This window comes from Ictalurus furcatus, chromosome 26 (assembly GCF_023375685.1).
Source record: "Ictalurus furcatus strain D&B chromosome 26, Billie_1.0, whole genome shotgun sequence".
Taxonomy (NCBI): domain Eukaryota; kingdom Metazoa; phylum Chordata; class Actinopteri; order Siluriformes; family Ictaluridae; genus Ictalurus; species Ictalurus furcatus.
This window is the reverse complement of record NC_071280.1, coordinates 9,388,221-9,410,819: the sequence shown is the minus strand read 5'-3', so window position 1 is coordinate 9,410,819 and position 22,599 is coordinate 9,388,221. Positions and strand designations below refer to the sequence as shown.

Sequence of the window (22,599 nt, the reverse complement as noted above, 5' to 3'; positions counted from 1 at the left end):
CCATTTCCTTTGAGTACCCCGTCCCCATACGGCTGATTAATCTCCGGACGTTTAGACACATAACTACATTTATTCCCCCCACAGTCAAACACCATGAATAAACAAAAAGCGCACAATTAATTATTTATAGCCTATTCACCTTTCACACTGTATTAAAGCTATTTTTCTATTGGTGACATTCAGCTATGAATCCAGCTCAAATTAAATAAAAAGGCGGAAAATACTTACTACAAAAACAAAACATTTAAAGAAGCAGCTCAGTTGACACTTTAGATATGCCGTTTACACAGTGCTAAACTGTTAGCTACAGGTTTCCCATAGTGTTAGCAACATTAGCATTGTAACTCCTGAGCAAAACTAAAGTAGCAAACTTCAAACACCTTTGGAATGAAGGAGTCGATTTATTTTTAACTCCAAACTGTTCCATTACTAAGGAAATACGGAACTATTCTCTAAAATATTCTATGTGTGTCACAAGAATAGCAACATTGTTAATATTTGAATTAAATGTTAAATATGTTGTCTTCCTTTTACTAATGCTAAACAATTTTTTTGTCATATATATGTCATAAATTACAGCATTTTTTACAGTATTGTTGTTGTTTTTTTTTTTTTAACGATCCATGTCAGCATGGGGTTGGTAGTCAATGTCAGCAGATACTTCAGATGCTTTTATAGTCATATAATCATTCAAAAGGTCTTACCCTATGCCCAGTCTTGTTAATTTACTTTATTTAAAAAAAAAAAAAAAGTTTTAAAACTTTATATACATATCCAAAACTGAAAGAGTGATGACTCAGTTCCAGCCCACACTCACTATTTTCATCTGACACATGACCTATGCAATTATGCAATTAACTCACTGGCAGAACACATCCACAATTCAACTTGATGAGGTCATATCTGAGGCATGATACAGAATTTAGCTGAAAATGTTAAATATGGCACCTGGAATGTGTCACTTTTATACTTGGGCTGGACTTTTCTACTATCTGGACTCAATATACTTGCAAAGGCACATATTAAATAAAATGCTTCATAGTAACTGGGTACATAAATAGACTTATATGTACTGACACTAAGCAGAAATACTCATCTATCGAAAACCTGTATAATTTCAGTAAGAGTGTTGCAGTTGGTTTTCCTACGAATGAATCCCGTTCACTCTAAATGTACTCGTTCATTCATTGGCTTTTGCTTATTTTTAAGAATTTACAATCATTGCAGAAGTTCTTATTTGGTGTAGTGTGATTTGCAATAAACTGATTGTTACAGTTTCCCCTTTCACGTTGCATCAAATGTTATTTGCTCATGTTTTAATTTTCTGTTCTAGTCCTGTCCTTTCATTGGTTTGTTGCCTGATTGTGTTCACCTGTTCAAGGTCCTTGATTAGTTTATCTATGTATACCCTGTTGCGTCGTTGTTCGTTGTGAATATCTTTCATGCGTTTATTGATGTTTATTGTTGAGTCCAGGCCTTGGATTTCATTGTACAGGCCTTTGCCTGTTTTTGACTATGAACTCGAATTACAGTTTTTGCAGTGGAACCTAATTATGATTCTTGGATTTGGCCAAATATAATTTTTAATTGAGTTTTCAGGTTTGAGACTTCTAGTCATTTTTTCATCTTCCTTATTAGTGCAATCACAGATGGATTATCAAATGTATTATCATCTGAGCAAATAAGTGCAGGATAATGGATTATTAGATTTGTTGGGTTGTTGCATTTCCTATAGCTTTGGGGAAGTTTTTCTGCCCCCCACTATTTTATTCATTGTTTATATTTGCACGGGGCTCTATTTCAGTTTGAAGCTCCATTTGCTACTTCAAGCTATGTTTGATCAAGGCCTGTGTGAAATTGAATGGTAGTCTTGGAAACAGAAATTTAGATTTGTCAGAGCAGAATGAAAAGGGTAGCTGGCCTGCTTAATGTGTCATGTTCAAAACATTGCTTAGAGCGCTTGAAGGACTAGAACAAACTTTGTCACATAACACAAAGCTGGCAACTTTGGAGAAATAACAGCACCTGCTTCACCAAGAGGCGGCCTGTCATACTGAGAAAGATTGCTTGTGTTTTAGCCCCAAGGCTCCTGGGTTTGATATAGTTTTACAACATACAAGGATGGTCCATAAAACAGTGGGGCACAGAGAGATAAACAGATAAAAATTTAGGAGAAGGTAAATGGAAAGGGGTATAGACATATGGGTGTATTGTACAGACTGAGAAGAGATAAGCATGTTAGAAAAATATAAAATCCAGTCCAGATCTGCTCAAGTCCATCTGTGTGTGTGTGTGTGTGTGTGTGTGTGTGTGTGTGTGTGAGAGAGAGAGAGAGAGAGAGAGAGAGAGAGAGAGCAGATTAAGATAAAAAGAGAGAGAACATCTTTCATCTGTGATTTACATTAGTTTGCAGTGTCCCTAACCACACCGTACAGCAGTTTGCACCAAGCTTAACTAAAATAAAAATTTTAATTGGTCAGCCCCATGAAGCTTAATATTTAGATTACTATTCCAATTTATACCACAGCATGGTTGAATTCTGAAAATCTGATTGGTCAAAAAGTGGTGGTTAATTTCTTTAACAGTACAGCTTGATAAGTAGGTCAAGCTCCAAGGTATCAATATCACAAGTTCATTATAATACACTCATTCTAGTATCTTATTTAATTGACAGGGTTTGGTGAAAGCTCTACATAAACACAATTTAAAAAAGTGTGTCATTTGTTGATATGGATAATAATTCTATTATAAATAGCGCGAGGTGACGATTATTTAACACTTTTTGACGGAGTCTCCAGTGTTAGCATTAGTTTTAAAGACATGGGAGAGTCTTTAGAGCAGAGGCCATTGAGATTTCTCATTAGAAGAAGCAGTTTAGGGAAATTCTTTTCTTTTCATATCCCAGTTTGTTAGGAAGTTGGGGTTAGGGTGCAGGGTTAGCCATGATGCAGCACCCCTGGAGTAGCGATGGTTAAGGGTCTTCTGGGTTAGGGTTAGGGTTATGGTCAAGCCCAACCTTCTGATCAGTAACCCAGAGGATTAACCATTGAGCCATCACTGGCCCATGAAAAACTGCTTTTTTTTGTCTTACTAAGGGATTTGTTTCTCAGGCATTCCACAACATCACAATGGAACAATAAATGGCAAAAAAAGTTGAGTCGATTTAATAATTTTAATTTGTTAGCACTGGCTAACTTGCTGTGGTATAAGAGGAATGAATACTTTAAGACATGCTGTTATAGAAAAATTATCAACACCTTTCCAATACCTTATATAATCCCATCTTATTTTTTTAGCTAAAGCATGTTAAAGCATAGTATTCTAAATATGAATTTCAGTTAAATATGTTATTCAGGAATAAAATTAGACCAAACCAAAGCACTACAATTACCTTATTCACAATCAAGGCCAAGCAAAATTCAAGATATTCTTGTATGTAATATTAGACTCACTCCAAAACAGGGCTGAGATTACCATTTATATATTCAGAGGAGCTTAACAAGAATGCCTCATCAGCTTGCAACGAGCGACAAAGCAATTAGGACAACTACCACGGTGTTTTTTTTTTGTTTGTTTTTTTTAAGTGTGTTCCTGTACATCTGTATGCCTGCATGTGCATTTTAATACTGTGAACAGTGCCAGCATGTCCTTCTAAAAAATAAAAAATAAAAAAAAAAAGGAAAAAAAAAATCGTTTATAATGCTTCTTGAGCTTCCTCTCGAACCCAATTTCCCGAAGCAAAATTGGTCAAACAGAACGAGCTACTTAGTGAAATTCTTTACAGAATATGAAAACAGCAGTGTAAAACAGTGGATTGGTCAAGTGTACTAACTTCAAGACAGCAAGCTGAGAGGTATGCATCAAGGATAAGGATTTGGTAATAAGATGCATAATCTCTTTATGGAATATATGCTTGTAATGAAGTGTATATATGCTTGTAATTTGGTTCCTCAGTTCATAAACATAATTCACAGACAACAATGCAGAGACCACAGACTCACACTTAAACCATAAATGATGAGGACAAATGATAATGCCATAATATTCTATTCATGAATGAATGGTTGTACCATTTTGTAGCCATTATTTAGTTGACCTAAGGCAAGGCATCTAACTGACATATTGTTTCATGCAGTATACGTATATGTATCACAGTAGGAATGATTGAATATTTACATGATTTTCCTACATGGCTGTGATAGGTAGATTTTCAGCAGGTATCTGTGGGTTGTTGTTTTTTTTTGTTTGTTTTTTTAAGTGATTGTCCATAGTATTTTAAATGAATGTGCTCAAACATTTCCTCTGAGGATCAGCATCAATGCTGTTTACTCATCATTGGCAACATCTTGGGCATTCTCATTAGTTCTAACATCAATACAATATCAAGACAGAAAGAAGACTACACAAAACTATTCACAAATACAAAAACACTTTGAGACCCTCAAGACAAAAACGTGCCTAAAACTCATTCAATCTGGACGAACCCCAGATCCAAAGTTAACATGGCCCCACTGTGCTAACTGTGGTGTAACTAAATTTAGACATCGATGCAGCTGTGACGCCAACGACCTCATCATCACCTTCCCTCCTCTTGCGCTTGCGGCACAGCAGGCCGCAGCAGGCGAAGGTGGTCAGCAGCGCCTTGCGGAAGCGCACATTCATGAAGCAGTAGATGACGGGGTTGACGCAGGCTGACGTGTAAGACAGCAGCTGGATGAAGGAAATGGGAGCGCCAGAGAGGGCCTGTTTGGCTGAGTGCTGGTCAAACGCCTTCCATGTGTTTACTGTATACAGAGGCATCCAGCAGATGAAGAACATGGCTACAATGATGATCAGCATACGGATCACGCGCTTCTTGGCTAGGAGTTTGGCTTCAGAGGTGTTGCTGCGTGGCCTCTCCGGCTTGGAGGAGGCCGGGTTGCTGATGGCGGAAAGCTGCATGGCTGGGGGTTTCTTGGGAACCTGGATGTAGCAGCCATCACTGTCATCTTGGCCATAGGATACGGTGCCATTCATGCCATTCTTCATTGCTAAGAACAGAAATGGGGAAAATATGGAACATTTATAATAGGGCAACGGTCCAGTCTGATATTTTAGTTTAGTTTTGTTTTATCTTACATATGATTTCACATTTTAAGAGAGAATTTAATTAAATGACCCAAAGCTGCAGGGATAGGTAAGTATTATATCATTTGGTTATAAAAAAAATTGTAAAGTTAGGAGAACGTCAATTATCTTTCAGTAGTTTATCGGAACAACCTAAGCAGTTGTGTGTATATATATATATATATATATATATATATATATATATATATATATATATATATATATATATATATATATTTTTTTTTTTTTTAAAGTAGTGTGTAACTTGGTGTTCAACTTGGTGTTACAATTTCACTTCACTTATGGGAGATGTTGATAGGGCCTGCACAAGCCCTTCATAACAACTGACATAGATGTTTGTTGATATACCTGCACATATACTTGCACAAGCCCTATATAACAACTGACATGGATGTTTGTTGATATACCTGCACATATACTTGCACAAGCCCTTTATAACAACTGACATGGATGTTTGTTGATATACGTAAGGTTGCTTTTGACATAAGGTTCACTATTTCACTTTATGGATGGATGTTCATATGGGAGCATTATAACTGAGTATGCCTTAATAACAACTGACAGAAACCTACATAAACATTTAGAGGCTTATTCCAGAAGGCGTCAGGTGACATTAATCAGGTGACTGCTTTCATCAGTGCTGATGTCTGGTTGAAAACACCTGAGTCAAACATCAATGCTTGTAAACATAATGATCAACTAAGTGACACTATTTCACTTTATGCATGTGAGATGTTCATAGGACTACATGATACTTGCATAAGTCTTCATAACATCTGACATAAACCTATTTAAATATTGAAAGAGGCTCGGACGGGTAGGTATTAGGTGGCAAAAAGACTGCTTTCTTAAGTGTTGATGTCAGCATAACACCGGAGTCAAGTGATATCGATGTTTGGTGATTTATGGTTGTGTTATAAGAGGTCATAATGTGAGTATCTTGCACATATTTACTCAGTGTGTTAAGTAAGATTACTTGTCAGCATTTGGTACATAACCTGCTACATAACAGTGTCATAGTAAAGGCTTTAACAGTGACATAACAGTATTACAGTCATAACTATGTATTCTATCTATGCTTTTCCAACTCTTAAGCACAGTGTGTTTCTTATTTTTCTTATTCTTATCAATGTCAATGTCATTACACCATAGAAGTATGAATTGTTTTTCTGACCATAGTGGAAAGGAAATGATGCGACATGTTACATCATCATTGTGTGATTCGGATGTAACAGAGCTACAAATAGGTTGCCATGGCATTCTGAAGTAAGTCAGTTATTATACATGTTATAACACAACCTTGTGTCATATAAATCAGTCACTTTAAACAGATGACATGATCTTAGAATCAACATTGAATAAAGTAGGTTTTATCATAGCTGATGCTTGATGGAATAAACCTTTATTAATATTTTTGGCAGGTTTGCAGGTCACTTGTCATGCACAGCTTTTGTAGGTGTTATGTAGACCTAAGAACGCTACTCTTAAATGTTATAAGATTTTTTTGGTTTTGTTTTTATTACTACACCATACATCTATATTTGAATCGGTAGATGGATACTATACTGTGAAGACCTACTGACATCTAGACTTCTAAACATCTAGATCTTTAAATGCTTGATGTATATACACTGAGATACAGTATACACTAACGATGTACATCATAGACACTCTTAGTATATAACCAGGCTTGGGGAGTAACAAAATACATGTATTGGTGTTACGTAATCAGGATACAAAAAACTGGTAATTGTAATCTGTTACGTCAAAACACAAAGTAATCAGATTACAGGTACCTTCTCACATACTAATTGGTCGATTATAAAAGGCTTGCAGCAACCATTGGCCAAATCCCTGCCTCTCAACCATAAGCCCACTCTCAGTGCACTCACGAGGTCGAAGCACTGTCATGTACAGCGTGAAACAGTTGCTTGACAATAGCAGCAAATGACAGCTGTCCTGAGTCAAAACAATGCCCATGGCCATGTAAGGTCAATTTTAATCTCATGTTATCACACTGCTTCGTATTACATGCCCATTCAAATGTGTAAATAATGGCACAAGGGGCAGAAGGTACAATTGTGGAATTTAATATTTTATTTTATTCCATGGACATTCCAAAGAATGTAGGTATTTGTATATATTTATGTGATGCTAATAGTGCTAATAGTGTGTCTTTTTCAGTGTATTAAAATCTGCATTCATAGTAACACTGTTTTGAACGCTATTAAGACACGAAAAAAAAGGTGTCCTTTTTTTGGAAAATAAAAAATAAAAAATAGGGTGAATGCGGTCACCCTAACTTTTGTGATGCAAAGTTTCCCGCATCAGAGACAGTGATCTTTTATTTGTTTGTTTATTTATTTATTTTCTTAAAACAAATCCAAACATTGAACATGATTTTAATCCCTAAAATAAGCTCTAAATAAAAGTATTTTAGATCATTTTGCTTTTCTCTTGACTTTATTTACATATGTGACCTTGAAGTAATCCAATAGTAATCAGATTACATTACTTTCATATTGTGATACTTGGATTATGTTTCTGATTACATTTTTTATGAAGTAATTTGTAACTATAATGGTCTCTATAACTAAAAATGTATAACTATACATTTTTGAAGTAACCCTCCCAACCCTGTATATATCTAAACGAGGGTCAAACATAGGCTCAATACACTAAACATTTCTCAGTTAATATCTATAGAGGAAAGATAGAAGAATAAGAAAAATATATACTTGCAATGCCTTCAACCAACAATGTATCTCTGCATTAGCTAACTGTAGAAACAGCAAACATGCATAAGCTGAAACAAATTTAAAGTGTAGCACATTGACCCTGTTTACACATGATCGTTTGGGGTGTATTCCGCTTTACCCTCATATTCACGGTATAGGCTCTGGATCCACTCTAAACACATGCATATTCAATTGCATTCAAATGTGTGACTGGCTAATTAGAATGAAATGCATGATTTGCTAATCAGCTCAAGCTGAAATGTTCATAAGCTTGCAAATCAAATAGTGCTCCTGATGTAGAATGAGACACCTCATGTCAACATCAAAATGGAAGAAAGCAGTCAGCTGTCATGTAGGGCTTATTTAAGTCTCATGTATCCATATGAACAGCATCCTTTAGTGAAGTGTTAGCAGAATTTCTTATTTATATGTAAAAGAAAGTATTCCTTTAAAAGGTGGTAAATACGGCAATCATGGGCAAATTATGGCTTGAACAGTCGGATGCGTGTAGACTTGTATAGCATAGGTAAAATGTGCCTCATTCTTCCTGAACTGGTTTGGATTCAAATGTGGATCTGGATTCAAATGAATCTTGTGTACCTGCATTTTAATATGGATAATCCCCAAGACACATGAAACAACCTGGTGTAAACATGGTTGTTTGAGTTTGAGTCTCCTGAAATGATCCTCAGCCCATGACCTCAACACATCACCTCCAGTCAAGCACCTATCCCTGCTCACAGCACTGGGCTACTAATGACACCTAAAGGTGATTTCTAAAAACATCATTGACCCCTTGGCAATACATTATTGACCCCTGGAGTCCCTGGACTATATATTTATTCCACTATAACCAATTAAATTCAACAGTAGATGTTGTCACAAAGCACCTAATAGAGACCCTGCTGAGGATCTAGATGCATAAACCAAAGATGCCAGTGTCGAGGAAAAACTCCCTGAGACAACACAAAGAAGAAACCTTGAGAGGAGCCAGACTCAAACGGGAACTCTGAGTCATTACACTTGCACAAGTTTATTCTATAAAGACAGTGTCAAACAAGTGTGTTGAAAAGGATGTTCAGTATGGGCATATTGTGAATAATAGTCCTGCGATGACCACAGGACAGTGTTTATGATTAACCTATAGTATCAGGTGAGATTATCCACTGAAGCAAGGATGAGTATCGGGCATAAACTGTGAAGCAGCATGGGCGTGGTCAACCACTGGCTGTTAATGGAAGGAGGATTTGCAGAGAATGAGTGGGTGATGAATGGGTGTCTACACCTGTGTGAGAAAAACGATGACCTATGTAGGCCATGCCACGTGAGCTGACCATGTCCAAACACATAATAAGAAATATTGAGAGAGAGAGAGAGAGACAGACAGACAGAGAGAGAGTTTTTCCTCTCACTGCAAAAGTCTTTTTCTCTTACTGCATACTAAGGTGTTCCAAACTTTAGGGTGTCCATTCATCAGAGCACAAAATGGGTCTACACTACAACCACTACATTCCCCCCAAGCCCTTGCTTGTGTATTGCACTACATTATTGCACCTATATAATACTTTGCACCAGACATATACATCACAGCTGGAGAAACACGCAACACCACTCCAATGCTTTTACCCCCTGTGTAGAAACTGGAACTGAAAGCTTTAAAGAGATGAGAGCTCAAGCAATATGCAACTTTAAAGTATTTACCAAAAAGAAGCATTAAAGAAAATTATCTTTGCGAGAAAGGTTTTTGATAAAAGCAAACCGTCTTCAGAGACAGAATCACCTAATAAGAGCTCATAACCCTAAACACTGCATCCACAGTGCTGCCAGTATTACTGCACATCTGAACTGAAATGAGCTGTTGATTACCTTGTCACAAAGCAGCTTTATAGAAATCAGGATGCAGTTTATAATATGCTATATGTGTAAATGCAAATTTGATAACACTACAGTAATTTTTTGAAATATGGCATGAAATACAATGCATTGGTTCACAAAAAAGTGAAAAAAGAAATTATATATATATATATATATATATATATATATATATATATATATATATATAGTTTTGAATGCAAATAACCCATTACTCCTATATGCTCCTATCTGAAGTACATACAGTACACCTAACATAATGTGAGACAAATGGATACATCATTCAATTTCATGCCTCAAAGTTTCATAAACTTAGTGTCAGGCAAGTCAAAAGACTCAAACAACCATTCTCGACAACCAGCAACCTTGTCTTTTCTCTCATTTCTCTCTTTTAATTTTTAACATAAGCCTGATATAAATCCTCCAGCACTATATCATGAAAGAATTGTGGAATGCTTATGAATGTGTTATGAAGGACCAATGTAGATAACCTTAAATAAAGTGTTACCTACATATTTCAATATTTGACCTAGTATTGATTCTACAGTATTTATACTAGTAGTTCAGCAGTCATTCGAACAGTCTTGGTGAAAAGTGAAAATGTTTACTGCTTGAAATAAAAAATAACCTGTAAAAATGAACAAAAGAACTGATTTGAGGTGCTATTGTTTCTTGTAAGAAAAAAAACCCTGTAAAATAAAATGATAGGCTATTTAAGCTTGCCAAATGAAGTACTTATTATTGATATGCCTATGCTTTCTCTCTTTTTCTATGTTGATTGCGTTTTCTAACTGAACAAGGACTAAACAATGTCACAACTAAATCTCCTTTTGATTATATATTCATAAAAAATTGCTAAGGTGTGTTCTTTGCTTAAGATTACTAAATTACTAAAGCTTCTACACCTATGTGCTTCACTGTAGAGGGGCTTTTCATTGTTTTGTTCAATTGAACAATTTGGCTGCTGTTAAAAAAAAAAAAAAAAAAGAAGGACATGATAATAGCACTGGATATCAGATCGTTTTCTGAATGTAGTTACCTAATACAGGCTAATTAAATAACATTTGAGGCTAGTTGGTGTCAGTGGTGAGTATTAGTTTAATCATTTCCATTCAATGTATGTAGTACTCTAATGTCAAAATACTTAAATATATACTGTATATTATCTTTGACCAAAACAATTTTTTAACCAAATATCCATTGTTTTTAGGAATAAGAAAGAAATGGAATAAATCTAAGTTACTGAACTCTTAGTAGTGAGCCACAGTGAAGTCACAATAAATGTTCAGGTAGTTTAGTTAAAGTATGTAGATTCAATTTATGTATCATAAAAAGAAATGTCATTTGGCAGATGCGCTTATACAAAATGACATACAACTGTGATAACCAGCAACATGGCGGCCATTTAGATTGACTGCTTTATTGATTTATTGAATTTCTTGAATATATTTGTCAGCTTAGTCAATTAGTGAAATAATAAATATTTGCCACAGCCTTAAAACTCTGAAGGGCCCTGTGATAGGAGATCCTCATCATTACACAAACAGAAAGACATCTTGCTTTAAAATAAATAAATAAATAAATAAATAATATCCTGTTGGAGATACATTATGAAGCATTTTCAGTTGTTTTCAGTGAATAGTTTTGCTTCTCACCTCTACAGTCATTCTTCTGCTCCAGCTCAAACTGAATCCCACGGTAGAGCTCTCTGGAGATAAGGCCATAGGCAATGATCATCACCACACCAGGGATGAAGAATAGAATACAAAGCAGCAAGACGTACCTGAGAGAAAGAACAATAAAAAGAGATCAATAAACAAAATGAATCAATACAAACTTTTAAAAAATAACTACGTTCCTGTGCAGATGAGACCCACTAAAGCAATTATCAGATACAGTACTTGTGTCAGCTCAGTTAGTGATATGTGGCCTTACTGATTACTAAGAGCTTTAAAGAGTTATTAAATCAGCACAATCCTCAACCTCCAGGCACTGACTCAAGTCTCATTAATAAAAAAAATAACACAACAACAAGAAAACAATGAAAGAGTACTGACAATATTGGGAGCAATCTACAAGACAGTTACCAATAAACCTCTGTCTTAATATCTGCACTGAATCATGGTTTGTATCTAAAAATGCACAAAGCATGTTGGTATTATTTCATTGTGGTATTCAAATGACATCGTGGGAGGGCTGCGTGAATGCATCTCCGCTGGTCCTTTGCGCTCATCTTTTTCATCTCTCTGACGTCTTTCTGCATTCATTTGATCTCAAACACACTTGTCTTCCTGTTCCATACGTGGCTTTCAAATTCATCACCAGGGCACAAGCAATCAAAGCAAAACTGTCTCAAAAGGGCTTCAGGAAGTGGACTGATGAAGGCACTGGGAAATGATCGCTGATGATCTGGAAGCTTCTTTTGTTTTATTTTCGTATCATTGAATGAGATCTCAAAGCCTTGTGTTTAGATATCAGAGCCCTTGGGCTTTTCAAATTCATTTCACAATCACTGTGGTGTCTTTAATACATTCTACACTGGCAAGGTGAGTTCATGGCCCATGCCCAGGGGTAACTCAAAGTGCTGATTTGAGATGGGTCAAATTCAAGCTCAAGAACATCATCATAAAAAAAAAACTGATGATGCAATGCATGGCCAAGGACATTATCTGAGAGAAATATTCTTGTGCTTGAACCTTAAGATATCTCCTCTCAGAATAACAAGGATAATACTACCAGGTAATTATTAACCCAGTAAAACAGTCAGTGTTCACAGTTTACTGACCATCATCTTTAGAGACAGCACTGTAACTACTCTGAAAGGTCCTTCTCCTCTGCATGCCCACGAATTACAAATGCATTCAACACTTAAAAGTCCGTTTAACCTCTCACTCTATTTCACACAGGCAGTAAAACCTTGATGACACACTAAATATCGTTTAATTACATTGAATATAAGAAAATGTGCACTTTGTCATGTAGGAACCCATCTCTCACATGAATATTTCATTTAAAAAAAAGATTTATTTGTTGACAATGGCAGCGATGTTCTTTTTTCTTTTAGAGAATATGCTAAAGAGAATATGCTAATGTGCTTACAGAAATGCAATTGTCATTAAGTAGCATCAATAAGGACTATTAAGGACTTTCTAATCATTTACTTAACGTCAAATTTTTAATTAATAATTTACTTTCAATCTACACTCACTTAGCATTTTATTACGAACACTTGTACTACTCATTCATGCAAATATCTTATCAGTCAATCATGTGGCAGCATTACAATGCATAAAGTCATGCAGATACGGGCCAACAGCTTCGGGTAATGTTCACATCAACCATCATAATGGGGGAAAATGTGATCTCGGTGATTTTGACCATGGCATGATTGTTAATGCTAGATTGGCTGGTTTGAGTATTTATATAACTGCTGATCTCCTGGGATTTTCACACATAACAGTCTCTAGAGTTTACTCGGAATAGTACAACATAGAAAAAAAACATCCAGTGAGTGGCAGTTCTGCAGACGGAAATGCCTTGTTGATGAGAGAGGTCAACAGAGAATGGCCAGACTGGTTTGACCTGACAGAAATGGTAAATAGTCTGCACTTATATAGCTCTTTTTTTTAACCTTAGCGGTTCTACAGAGTGCTTTATACTGGTTCTCATTCACCCATTCACACACACACACACACACACACACCAATGGTATCAGAGCTGCCATGCAAGGCGCTAGCTTGCCATCGGGAGCAACTTAAGGTTCAATGTCTTGCACAAGGACACTTCGGCATGTGGAGTCATGAAAGGCTACAGTGACTCAGATAACCATTCTGTAGAATTGTGGTGAGCAGAAAAGCATCTCAGAATGCACAACACATTGAGCCTTGAGGCGGATGAGCTACAACAGCAGAAGACCACGTCGGGTTTCACTTCTATCAGACAAGAACAGAAAGCTGAGGCTGCAGAGGGCACAGGCTCACCAAACCTGGACAGTTGAAGACTGGAAGAATGTAGCCTGGTCTGATGAATCTTGATTTCGGTTGAGGCACACAGATGGTAGGGTCAGAAATTGGCACCAACAGCATGACTCCATGGACCTAACCTGCGATGTGTCAGCAGTCCAGGCTGGTGGAGGTAGTGTAATGGAATGTTTTCTTGGTACACTTTGGGCCTGTTAATACCAATCAATAATCGCTTGAAAACCACAGACTATTTGAGTATTGATGCTGATCATGTGCATTCCTTCATGGCCAGAATTTACCCATCTTCTGTGTTCTTCAGTGGCCTTCCTAGACACCAGATCTAAATCGGAACACCTTGGGGAGGTAGTAGAATGGGAGATTCTCAGCATGAATGTGCACCTGAAAAATTTGCAGGAACTGCTAGATACAATCATTTCAACAGGGACCAGAATCTCAAAGGAATGTTTCTAACATCTTGTGGAATGCATGCCATGAAGAGTTTTGAGAGCGAATTGGAGCATATTCCCTACCCAGAATTAGTATATCATTCGTAATAAAGTGCTCCATGAGTGTATAATTTGTGTAACAGGGAGGTATTTGCAAAGTGATGTAATCAGTCAATATCACAATATTATTGAAAATAAAGTAAAATAATGAGAGAACATACTTTTCTTCTTCCTATGATCTTCAAGGAATTCAGGTTTTTGTTTTTTAAATATGTGGCTTGTGGAATAATCTAAATATTTCATAGGTGAATGTGCTCAGGCAACAGTGTTCAGTAAATGATTGTGGGATACTAAAATGTACATTTTCTTGACTGTAATGGATGACCCATAGAAAAGTCTGTTTAAAACATGAGATGTTAAATTGAATCAAACAGTAATGCAAAAGGAATGACGGATTTTTGAATAGTGATTAATCATTAGATTTAGTAACAGTTATTTCAAGGTAAAATGTGTTGATCATGGACTTGGAATATAAAAAAAAAGAAAAAGAAAAAGTGCTGTAAATAGGTTTTATATTAATGTTTTAAGGTATTTATCTGAAACATACACATACTGTAGGTTGTTTTGAAGGGCATTTTGCCTCTGTTTAAAATGTCTATACGGACACAAATGGCACCCAAATTGTAGAATCACTATAATGTCTCTTAGTATTTAATATCACTTCCAACCAGTGATTTTGGCACAACAAACATTATCTGCTCTGTTTCAGAGTGCACTTGAAGGAAATTTGAAAGTAATGATAAATGACCGGACTACCTTACCATACTGTGAATATTTATTGTGATAAATAACTACACTCCAGTCTAAAAAAAAAAAACAGTGCAGTCCTTTGAGAAGAAAGCAAAGAGTTATAGAAAATCTACTCTCTTAAGGAGAAGGTGGAGGTTAATAAGAAACTGGAAAGAGGGGAGCTGTAGTACAGAAATACAGGGTGTCCCAAAAGTCTCCATACATAGGGGACTATGATTGCCAGCAATGTCGGTTGTTCCTTCATCAGCGGACGTTCGTGGACGTCCACTTCTCGGTTGGTCTGCAACACTTCCAGTCTTTTTGAATTTGTTAATACGTTTGGCAACCGTGTCGTGTGTGATGTGCTCGCCATGCTTCCTGTCCATCACAACCTTGCGACAACATCCCGATCCATGAGAATGATTTCAATATGTTTTTCCTTTGTCAAAGGCATTCTTAACCTAAGTATGAAAAATTTTGGAAGACATTTTGCTAAAAAGTGTTCTGTACAGTATGGAGACTTTTGGTGCACCCTGTAGTATAGAGCTTAAAGTATAGGTAATTCCCATTGAGTAAACTGGAAATATGCTCAGCTTTGTGGAAATGCATACAGTTTTCCAGATGGAGGCTTTCATATGAGGAAATCTACCAAAAAAAACCCCAACTCAAATGGTTGACGTTAAGACAGCAGAACAGAACAGAACAGCTGTCACTTTTTTAAGGTCTTGATTTATAGTCTATGAAATCCACTATACTCGTGCTTATAAGAATTCTAGTCATGTGCAAGATCTGGCTGGCTGACTGCAAATTCATTAGGATAAACATAGTGATTACTGAACTCACCACATCTGTTCCATTTGGCTTATACGCCAGTCTGGGCGACACATGTGAGCAGTGGTGTTGTTGGGTTTGGAGAAGGGCACCAGCGTGCTGAAGATCGGATACGGTATCATGATGCCCACTGACAGCACCCAGGTAGCGGCAATGACTTTGTAAGCATGCGAGCGGGTCTGCCATGCCCGTGACTTCAGCGGGTTGCAGATGGCACTGTACCTCTCGATTGCTATGGCAACCAGGCTGAAGGTGGAAATGCTGACGGAGATACCTGTGGAGAATTGTGGGAGGAAGTACGAGACATGTGATAAGTAGCCTACTGGAACGGTGGTGTAACTAAGCGACAAAATCTTCTAATAAGAATCTGTGATATGCATGCCTTAAGGCAGTGTAGGGTAATTCTTCAGCTCTCAACTGTTTTATTTCTGTGCTAAATATTTTGCATGATTTGATGCTTTAGCCTTTCTGATGAGATTGTGTTTTTCTGTTTATAACCATGATATGCCTGTTTTTTCCTCCTCTCTAATCTTCTACAGTAGTTATTATTATTAAAGTTACCACTTTGAGAGGTCATTGTTATTAAGAAGGCTAGCCATAGTTTTAATTGGCTTACAGAAAAAAATTACATGCTTCGGTACAAGCCACTGGAATGAGATCCTCTAAACAACTTTTACATATATGAATATGAATAGGTTTGTTCAGCCAGTTGTTCTGCAGGGGATTCTTCTATGAAAGCAGCAAAAATCATAAATTAAACATCAATCTGTTTTACTGAGCCTTGAGTCATGATTGTGATTTAAAAAAAGTCTCAAATCCAGCCCACTGTTCATTTTAATCAGTTTAAATGTTCGCGACAAAATTACATTTACTGCATACCATTCACACCACTATTTTAATTAAAAAAGAAAACAAGACACATACAAAGATTTCATGTTGCTATACACTCGTTGGCCACTTTAATAGGAATACCTGAACCCCTGCTTATTTGTGCTGTTATCCAATCAGCCAATCATTTGGCAGCAGCACAATACATAAAATCATGGTTTTGGGTCAATCATGGTCAAGAGCTTCAGAGCTTAATGCTCACAACAAGCATAAGAATGAGGGGAAAAAATATGACCTCAGTGACTTTGACCGATGCATGGTTGTTGGTACCAGTTGGACCAGTTTGAGTATTTTGGAAACTGATAATCTCCTTGGATTTTTATTTATTTTTTTTACACACAGTCTCTAAAGTTTACATGGAAAGATGCGGGGGAAAAAACATCCAGCAAGCAGTAGTTCTGCAGGTGGAAATGTCTTGTTGCTGAGAGAGATCAGAGGAGAATTGTCAGAGTGGCTCGAGCTGACAGGAAGTCTGTGGTAACTCAAATAACCACTCTTTTTAACTGTGGGCCGCAGAAGAGCATATCAGAAGGGAAAACGTGCCGAAACTTGAGGTAGATTGACCACAACAGCAGGCACAGGCTCATCTAAACTGAATAGTTAATGACTGAAAAAAGACCAGGCAATGTTTTCCAATCTACTGCTGTCCACATCAGTGAGCCTGTGCCCACTGTAGCCTCACATTCCGGTTCTTGGCTGACAGGACTAGAACCCCATGTGGTCGTCTGCTGTTGTAGCCCATCTATATGTTGATACTTTTCCGCTCACCATGGTTGAACCAGCCTGGCAAAACTCCTCTGACCTCTCTCATCAACAAGAAAGTCCCAGATCAGCAGTTTCTGAAATACTCAAATCAGCCCATCTGGCAACAAACATGACACAATCAAAACATCTGAGATCACATTTCCCCCTATTAAAATTGGCTGGTGAGTTTATTTTATTATAGCACTAATGTTAGCATTTTGCAGTTAATATGTTACTACAGATGGTTTACCTTGAGAATCATTTTTTTACAAATGTATTTACCCATTGAGTTGCTAATGAGCTAATGAGTCATGCAAAATTTCCTAGTTGGATCTTTAATAGATGCTCCTTCTGCTTTTCTGTAGAATCATGCTCTTTCATTGCAAAAGTCTTGGAATTTGGGAGAATATATTAGTGAGAACTGTGCGTTTCTTTTTTTTTCTTCAAAAGCAAAGTGTTTCTTGTAATTATCATTTCAAAGCACTTTGTTTTTTTTATTGATTGATTTTGTTTGTTCATTTCTGAGGTGTCAGAGAAAAAAATGATCCCACAGTTACCCTAAAGCTTAAGTGCTTCCTCCCTTGAGCCCAGATAACACATGAATGAAATGAAGCTTTTTATGAAGAAAGCCAATGAAGCTTGAAGAGTCTTAGAAAAAGTTCACTGTGCAAATCCCTTAATGGCTTAGGGGTGACCACAGCTAAAATTGTCTCAAACACCCTTTTTGATTTCCTATTCACAAACCGTATAATCTCCACTAAAAAGGGTGATGGATTTTTATTAGAAAAAAGGCCAGATTTCCAGTGTCAAGACTCTCACAGTGAAAGGAAAAAAAGTTGTGGTGATTTAAGCTTGGAAAATAGCTGCCTTATGACTGTCTCGTTTCTTCTCAAAAGAATTTACAATAGGTGTAAAGCAGAGTTAGTGGCGACCACACTTAAACGGCAGAATAATGGCAGGCTACTCGTAAAAGACATTAGCCCACAGCTCTTGAAGTCACTGCACCTTCATTTGACATGACTTTGATGGCTTTTTATGTCCTTAAGGGCAGACATTAACAGACATAGCCTTGGAGATTAGACACAAAAATCAATGGTTGGAAGGAGATGTAATGGTTCATTGACTGCTTGTGGCTGATGAAAACCAGCCTGCCCAAAGGCTGTCTTAAATAAATGTGGCAGAGGAGAACAACATAAATCAAGAGTTAGCACAAAACCACTAGCATATCAGTAGGATGTGACAGAACATTCTCTCCCGCAGACCGACAACAGCACTCTTCCTCTGACTCAAGGCTGGACACATGGCACTGTGGGAGTGACCCAATGGGTGCCACCACCGTGCCAAGCTCTGATTAGAAATAACCCTCTTTTGTACCAATCTAGGTCTAATTTCTACAATCCTGTAAAATAGACACATTCAAAGATCAGCAAGGAGCAGCTTGTTAAAAATCCCCAAACAACATCTGTTCTTGATCTGTTCCACACTCTCTCAGGCAGTGGGAGAAATTGAAAACATTTATAATCACACATGTATTACTGATGTTCAATGGTCTGTGCCTTCACATTAACGCACATGAATTGCATTTAGGCCATGCTGTGTTTTAGTGATGCATCAAAATAGAGGCATAATAGCCTATGTGTTTTATGTGGCTATTGTTTTTGTTGTAGTTAATAAAGCATTCGAGACAGCTTCCACTAACTTCTCATTTATCAGTTATTTCTGCTTTCTCTCCTACATAATGGTGTATCTAGTTCAACGTAGTTCATAAGGTCCATTAAATCATTCTCTACATTGCAATGATGCATGTATGCAGTGTTTCCCAGGCAACTATAATAATAATAATAATAATAATAATAATAATAATAATAATAAAAATAAAACTGCATTCAATTTGATCTTAAAGTGCTTTGAGTGCCTAGAAAAGCGTTATATAAATCTAAGGAATTATTATTCATTATAGTTAACATTATAAACAAATTGATAATTAAGCCCAGAGGTCTGACATTCCACTAGGTAGGCATTACTGATTCAAATTCAACCCTCGACAAACAGTTATCTTTAATGTCCAGAGGTAGATAACTTTATGGCATGTCTACTGTGATTAATTTGTAATATTATTACGATCACATACTGGTGAAACATTTGTGTTAGGCAAGGGTGTAATTTGCTGCCTACAGAACAAAGCTATATTTTCACTTCACACCAAACAAAGAAGTGTATGACAACCCTTCATACATTATTACTTTCTCAGCCCACAGTACATAGTGACACAGAGGAAATGATATAGTCCATAACACCTAAAACATTAACAGCCTCGTATCAAAATCCCAACAGCATGCAATGCAGACAGTAAAGGCTTACTAGTATAATGTTATGATTATATGCAATGAAAATAATGTTACATATGAGATTAATAATAATAATTCCTTACATTTATATAGCGCGTTTTTTCTAGAAATTCAACACACTTTACATAGTATGGGGGGGAGGGAGTCTCATCAACCACCAGTAGTGTGTAGCATCCACATTGTGCCAGAACGCCCACCACACACCAGGTATTAGTGAAGAGGAGAGAGCGATGTAGCCAAATCAGAGATGTGGATTATTAGGTAAAATAGAGAAGGGCCAGTGGGAGAATTTCACCAGGACACTGGGGTATACCCCTACTATCTTACCTATTATATTAACGTATGGTAATATTAGTGTGCATAGATCTTGTCTCTTGTATTCTGCTGCACGTCAAGTCTAGTTATGCTTACACAAAAAAGCTCCAGATCACCCCACAAGCTTCAGACTATCCAGAATTCAAAAGCCTGGATTGTAACCAACACCTGATCCAAGAGCATATTAGAGCTGTACTCCAAAATCTCATTCTTATTCATAAAGTCCTCAATAATTGCACTTCATTTGACTTCCTCCATCCCTAACAAACACTCCAGACTCTTAGATTTTCCTTTTCTTTCTTCCTCAGCTTCGCTCCATCTAACATTTGTTATGTCAGCAATCAAACCTTTTTGTGGCACCTCAACTCTGGGATTCCTTTCTCCTAACAATCAGTCAGACTCATTTATATTTCCATCAATTTGGTAGACCAGAGTGACTTACAATAAAGTCAGGGTATAATTTAGCAATTAAGGGTTAAGGTCTTCTCAAGGACCCAACAGTGGTAGCTAGAGAGTTCCGTTGTTTGAACTCTTTTTACCTTCTGGCAAGCAGCTCAAATCCCTAACCACTGAACCATCACCGACCCATCATATATTGGCCTTTCATTACTTGGATTGTCCCTACATTCCAAGGGGTTAGGGGCTCAAATCTCACCTCTGCCCTGTGTGTGCCTAGCTTGCATGTACTCCCTGTGCTTCAGGGGTTTCCTCCAGATTTTTAGGCTAATTGGCATTCAGTAGCATGTGAATGTGTGTGTGCGATTGTGCCCTGTAATGAGCTGGCACCCCGTCCAGGATGCCCTCTACCCTGAGCTCCCTGGGATAGCCTCCACGCTCCCTGCGACCCTGTGTAGGGTAAGAGGTTTGGAAAATGGATGGATGGATGTTGTTGGCAAGTTTGTTTTTATCATTTTGTATAAACAGTTTGAAAGGCTAAAGTAGTGTTAGGGTTAGTGGTATAGTCTGTGCCTTTTCTAACAACTCTAACTTCTTCAATTCGTGTGTTTACAAAGGAGAAAACAAATATAATATATTATTATTATTAGTAGTAGTAGTAGTAGTAGTATAAGAACAACATGCTGGAGAACCCTGTTTTTAATTGACCAATTTACTGTAAACTAATGTAACCTCTAAATATGTGGTTCCTGGTATCACTGGAATGATGTTAGTAAAGCGGTGCTGTTGTTCCACTTAAAATGAGAGTCTTTACAGTAGAGGTTTATTTTTCTTTCAAATTATTATAGCATAACCCTATTTGTGCTTTGAGATATGCAAGCCAATGAATATAATATTAAAATCCTCTAATATCCCCTATAACTCACTGAAACGCAGTAGGTAGTGAAAGGTGAAATAGGGAGCACCTCACCCATGAAATAGGCAACGGTCTTGCACATGGCGGCTCCAAAGATGAAGTCCTGCAGCAAATTAGGGATGAGTGTGAATGGCATGCAGAAGATGGCCATCATGAGGTCACTGACAGCTAGCGAGAGCAGGAAGGAGTTTGTGACGGTGCGCATACGCTTGTTCACCACCAGCACCACGATGATCAGCAGGTTGCCAAACACACTCAGGAGAAAGATCAGAGAGTAGAGGAGGATCCGTAGCAAGTACATTTCTGAGGGAAGGAAGGAAGAGTCATGGTCTGCACTTATATAACACTTTTTTAACCATAGTGGTTCTACAAAGCACTACAAAACAATGTGTCTCATTCACCCATTCACACACGCACTCACACACCAATGGCAGCAAAGCTGCCATGCAAGGCGTAGGCTTGCCATTGGGAGCAACTTAGGGTTCTGTGTCTTACCCAAGGACACTTCGACATGTGGAATCAATGTAATGGAGAACATTATTTGATCGTATAAGACCAGAGCAAAATTAAGCCTAGTCAGTGATTGTGTTAGGGCATCAACAGAATTTTCATTTGAGTCCTAATCAAAGAAGTAATTGCCTTTTTCATGATAACCTAAGCTGATGTCATGGTACATTAGCCATTTGTAATGAAAACCTCCTATGCCACCCCCTGTGCCACACTTGCTGATATAGTGGCTCAGTGATTTAGAGTACTTGGATCATCCTTATCACAGATGTAGCACCCATTAGCAATCATGTGTGCCCAGTTGCAATCATGGGGATAGTGACAAGAAAAAATACCCGGTCTGATTAAAGCTGGACTGAAGTAATCAGCTCCTGCAATTGTTCTCCGAATTTTCAGTTTCACTACAAATCATACTGAGTTGTATTAGAGTTGAGTTATGGGCACATAACGAAGATTTATTACTGAAATTTTCCACATCATTATTCAGGTCTCAGATGCAGCAACAAACAAAATGCTACTCGGACAGTTGCAGGTTATTTTAATTTGGACAACAAAAATCACACTGCATGATTTACAAAAATAACATGCAGAACAATAGAATGTGCTGGACCAAGCACTATTTGAATAATAATATTATAATAATATTATTCAAGCTGTTGAATAATAATAATTAAATTTAACCAATTTCCAGTGATTAATCGCTGCAGCAAAATATTACCA

At 37.2% G+C, this 22,599-nt stretch overlaps 1 protein-coding gene across 1 annotated transcript in view; it reads right to left on the bottom strand.

Moving 5' to 3' along the window:
- Positions 1-567: 567 nt before the first annotated feature.
- Positions 568-22,599, bottom strand: part of cckbra (cholecystokinin B receptor a) — a 28,674-nt gene continuing 6,642 nt past the window's right edge. Inside the window, exons 2-5 of the mRNA XM_053615805.1 lie at positions 21,427-21,675; positions 15,778-16,039; positions 11,393-11,520; positions 568-5,030 (exon numbers count right to left, since the gene is read on the bottom strand). Of these exons, the coding sequence (XP_053471780.1) occupies positions 4,498-5,030; positions 11,393-11,520; positions 15,778-16,039; positions 21,427-21,675 (1,172 nt within the window). The 3' untranslated portion in view covers positions 568-4,497. The remainder of the gene's footprint in view (positions 5,031-11,392; positions 11,521-15,777; positions 16,040-21,426; positions 21,676-22,599) is intronic.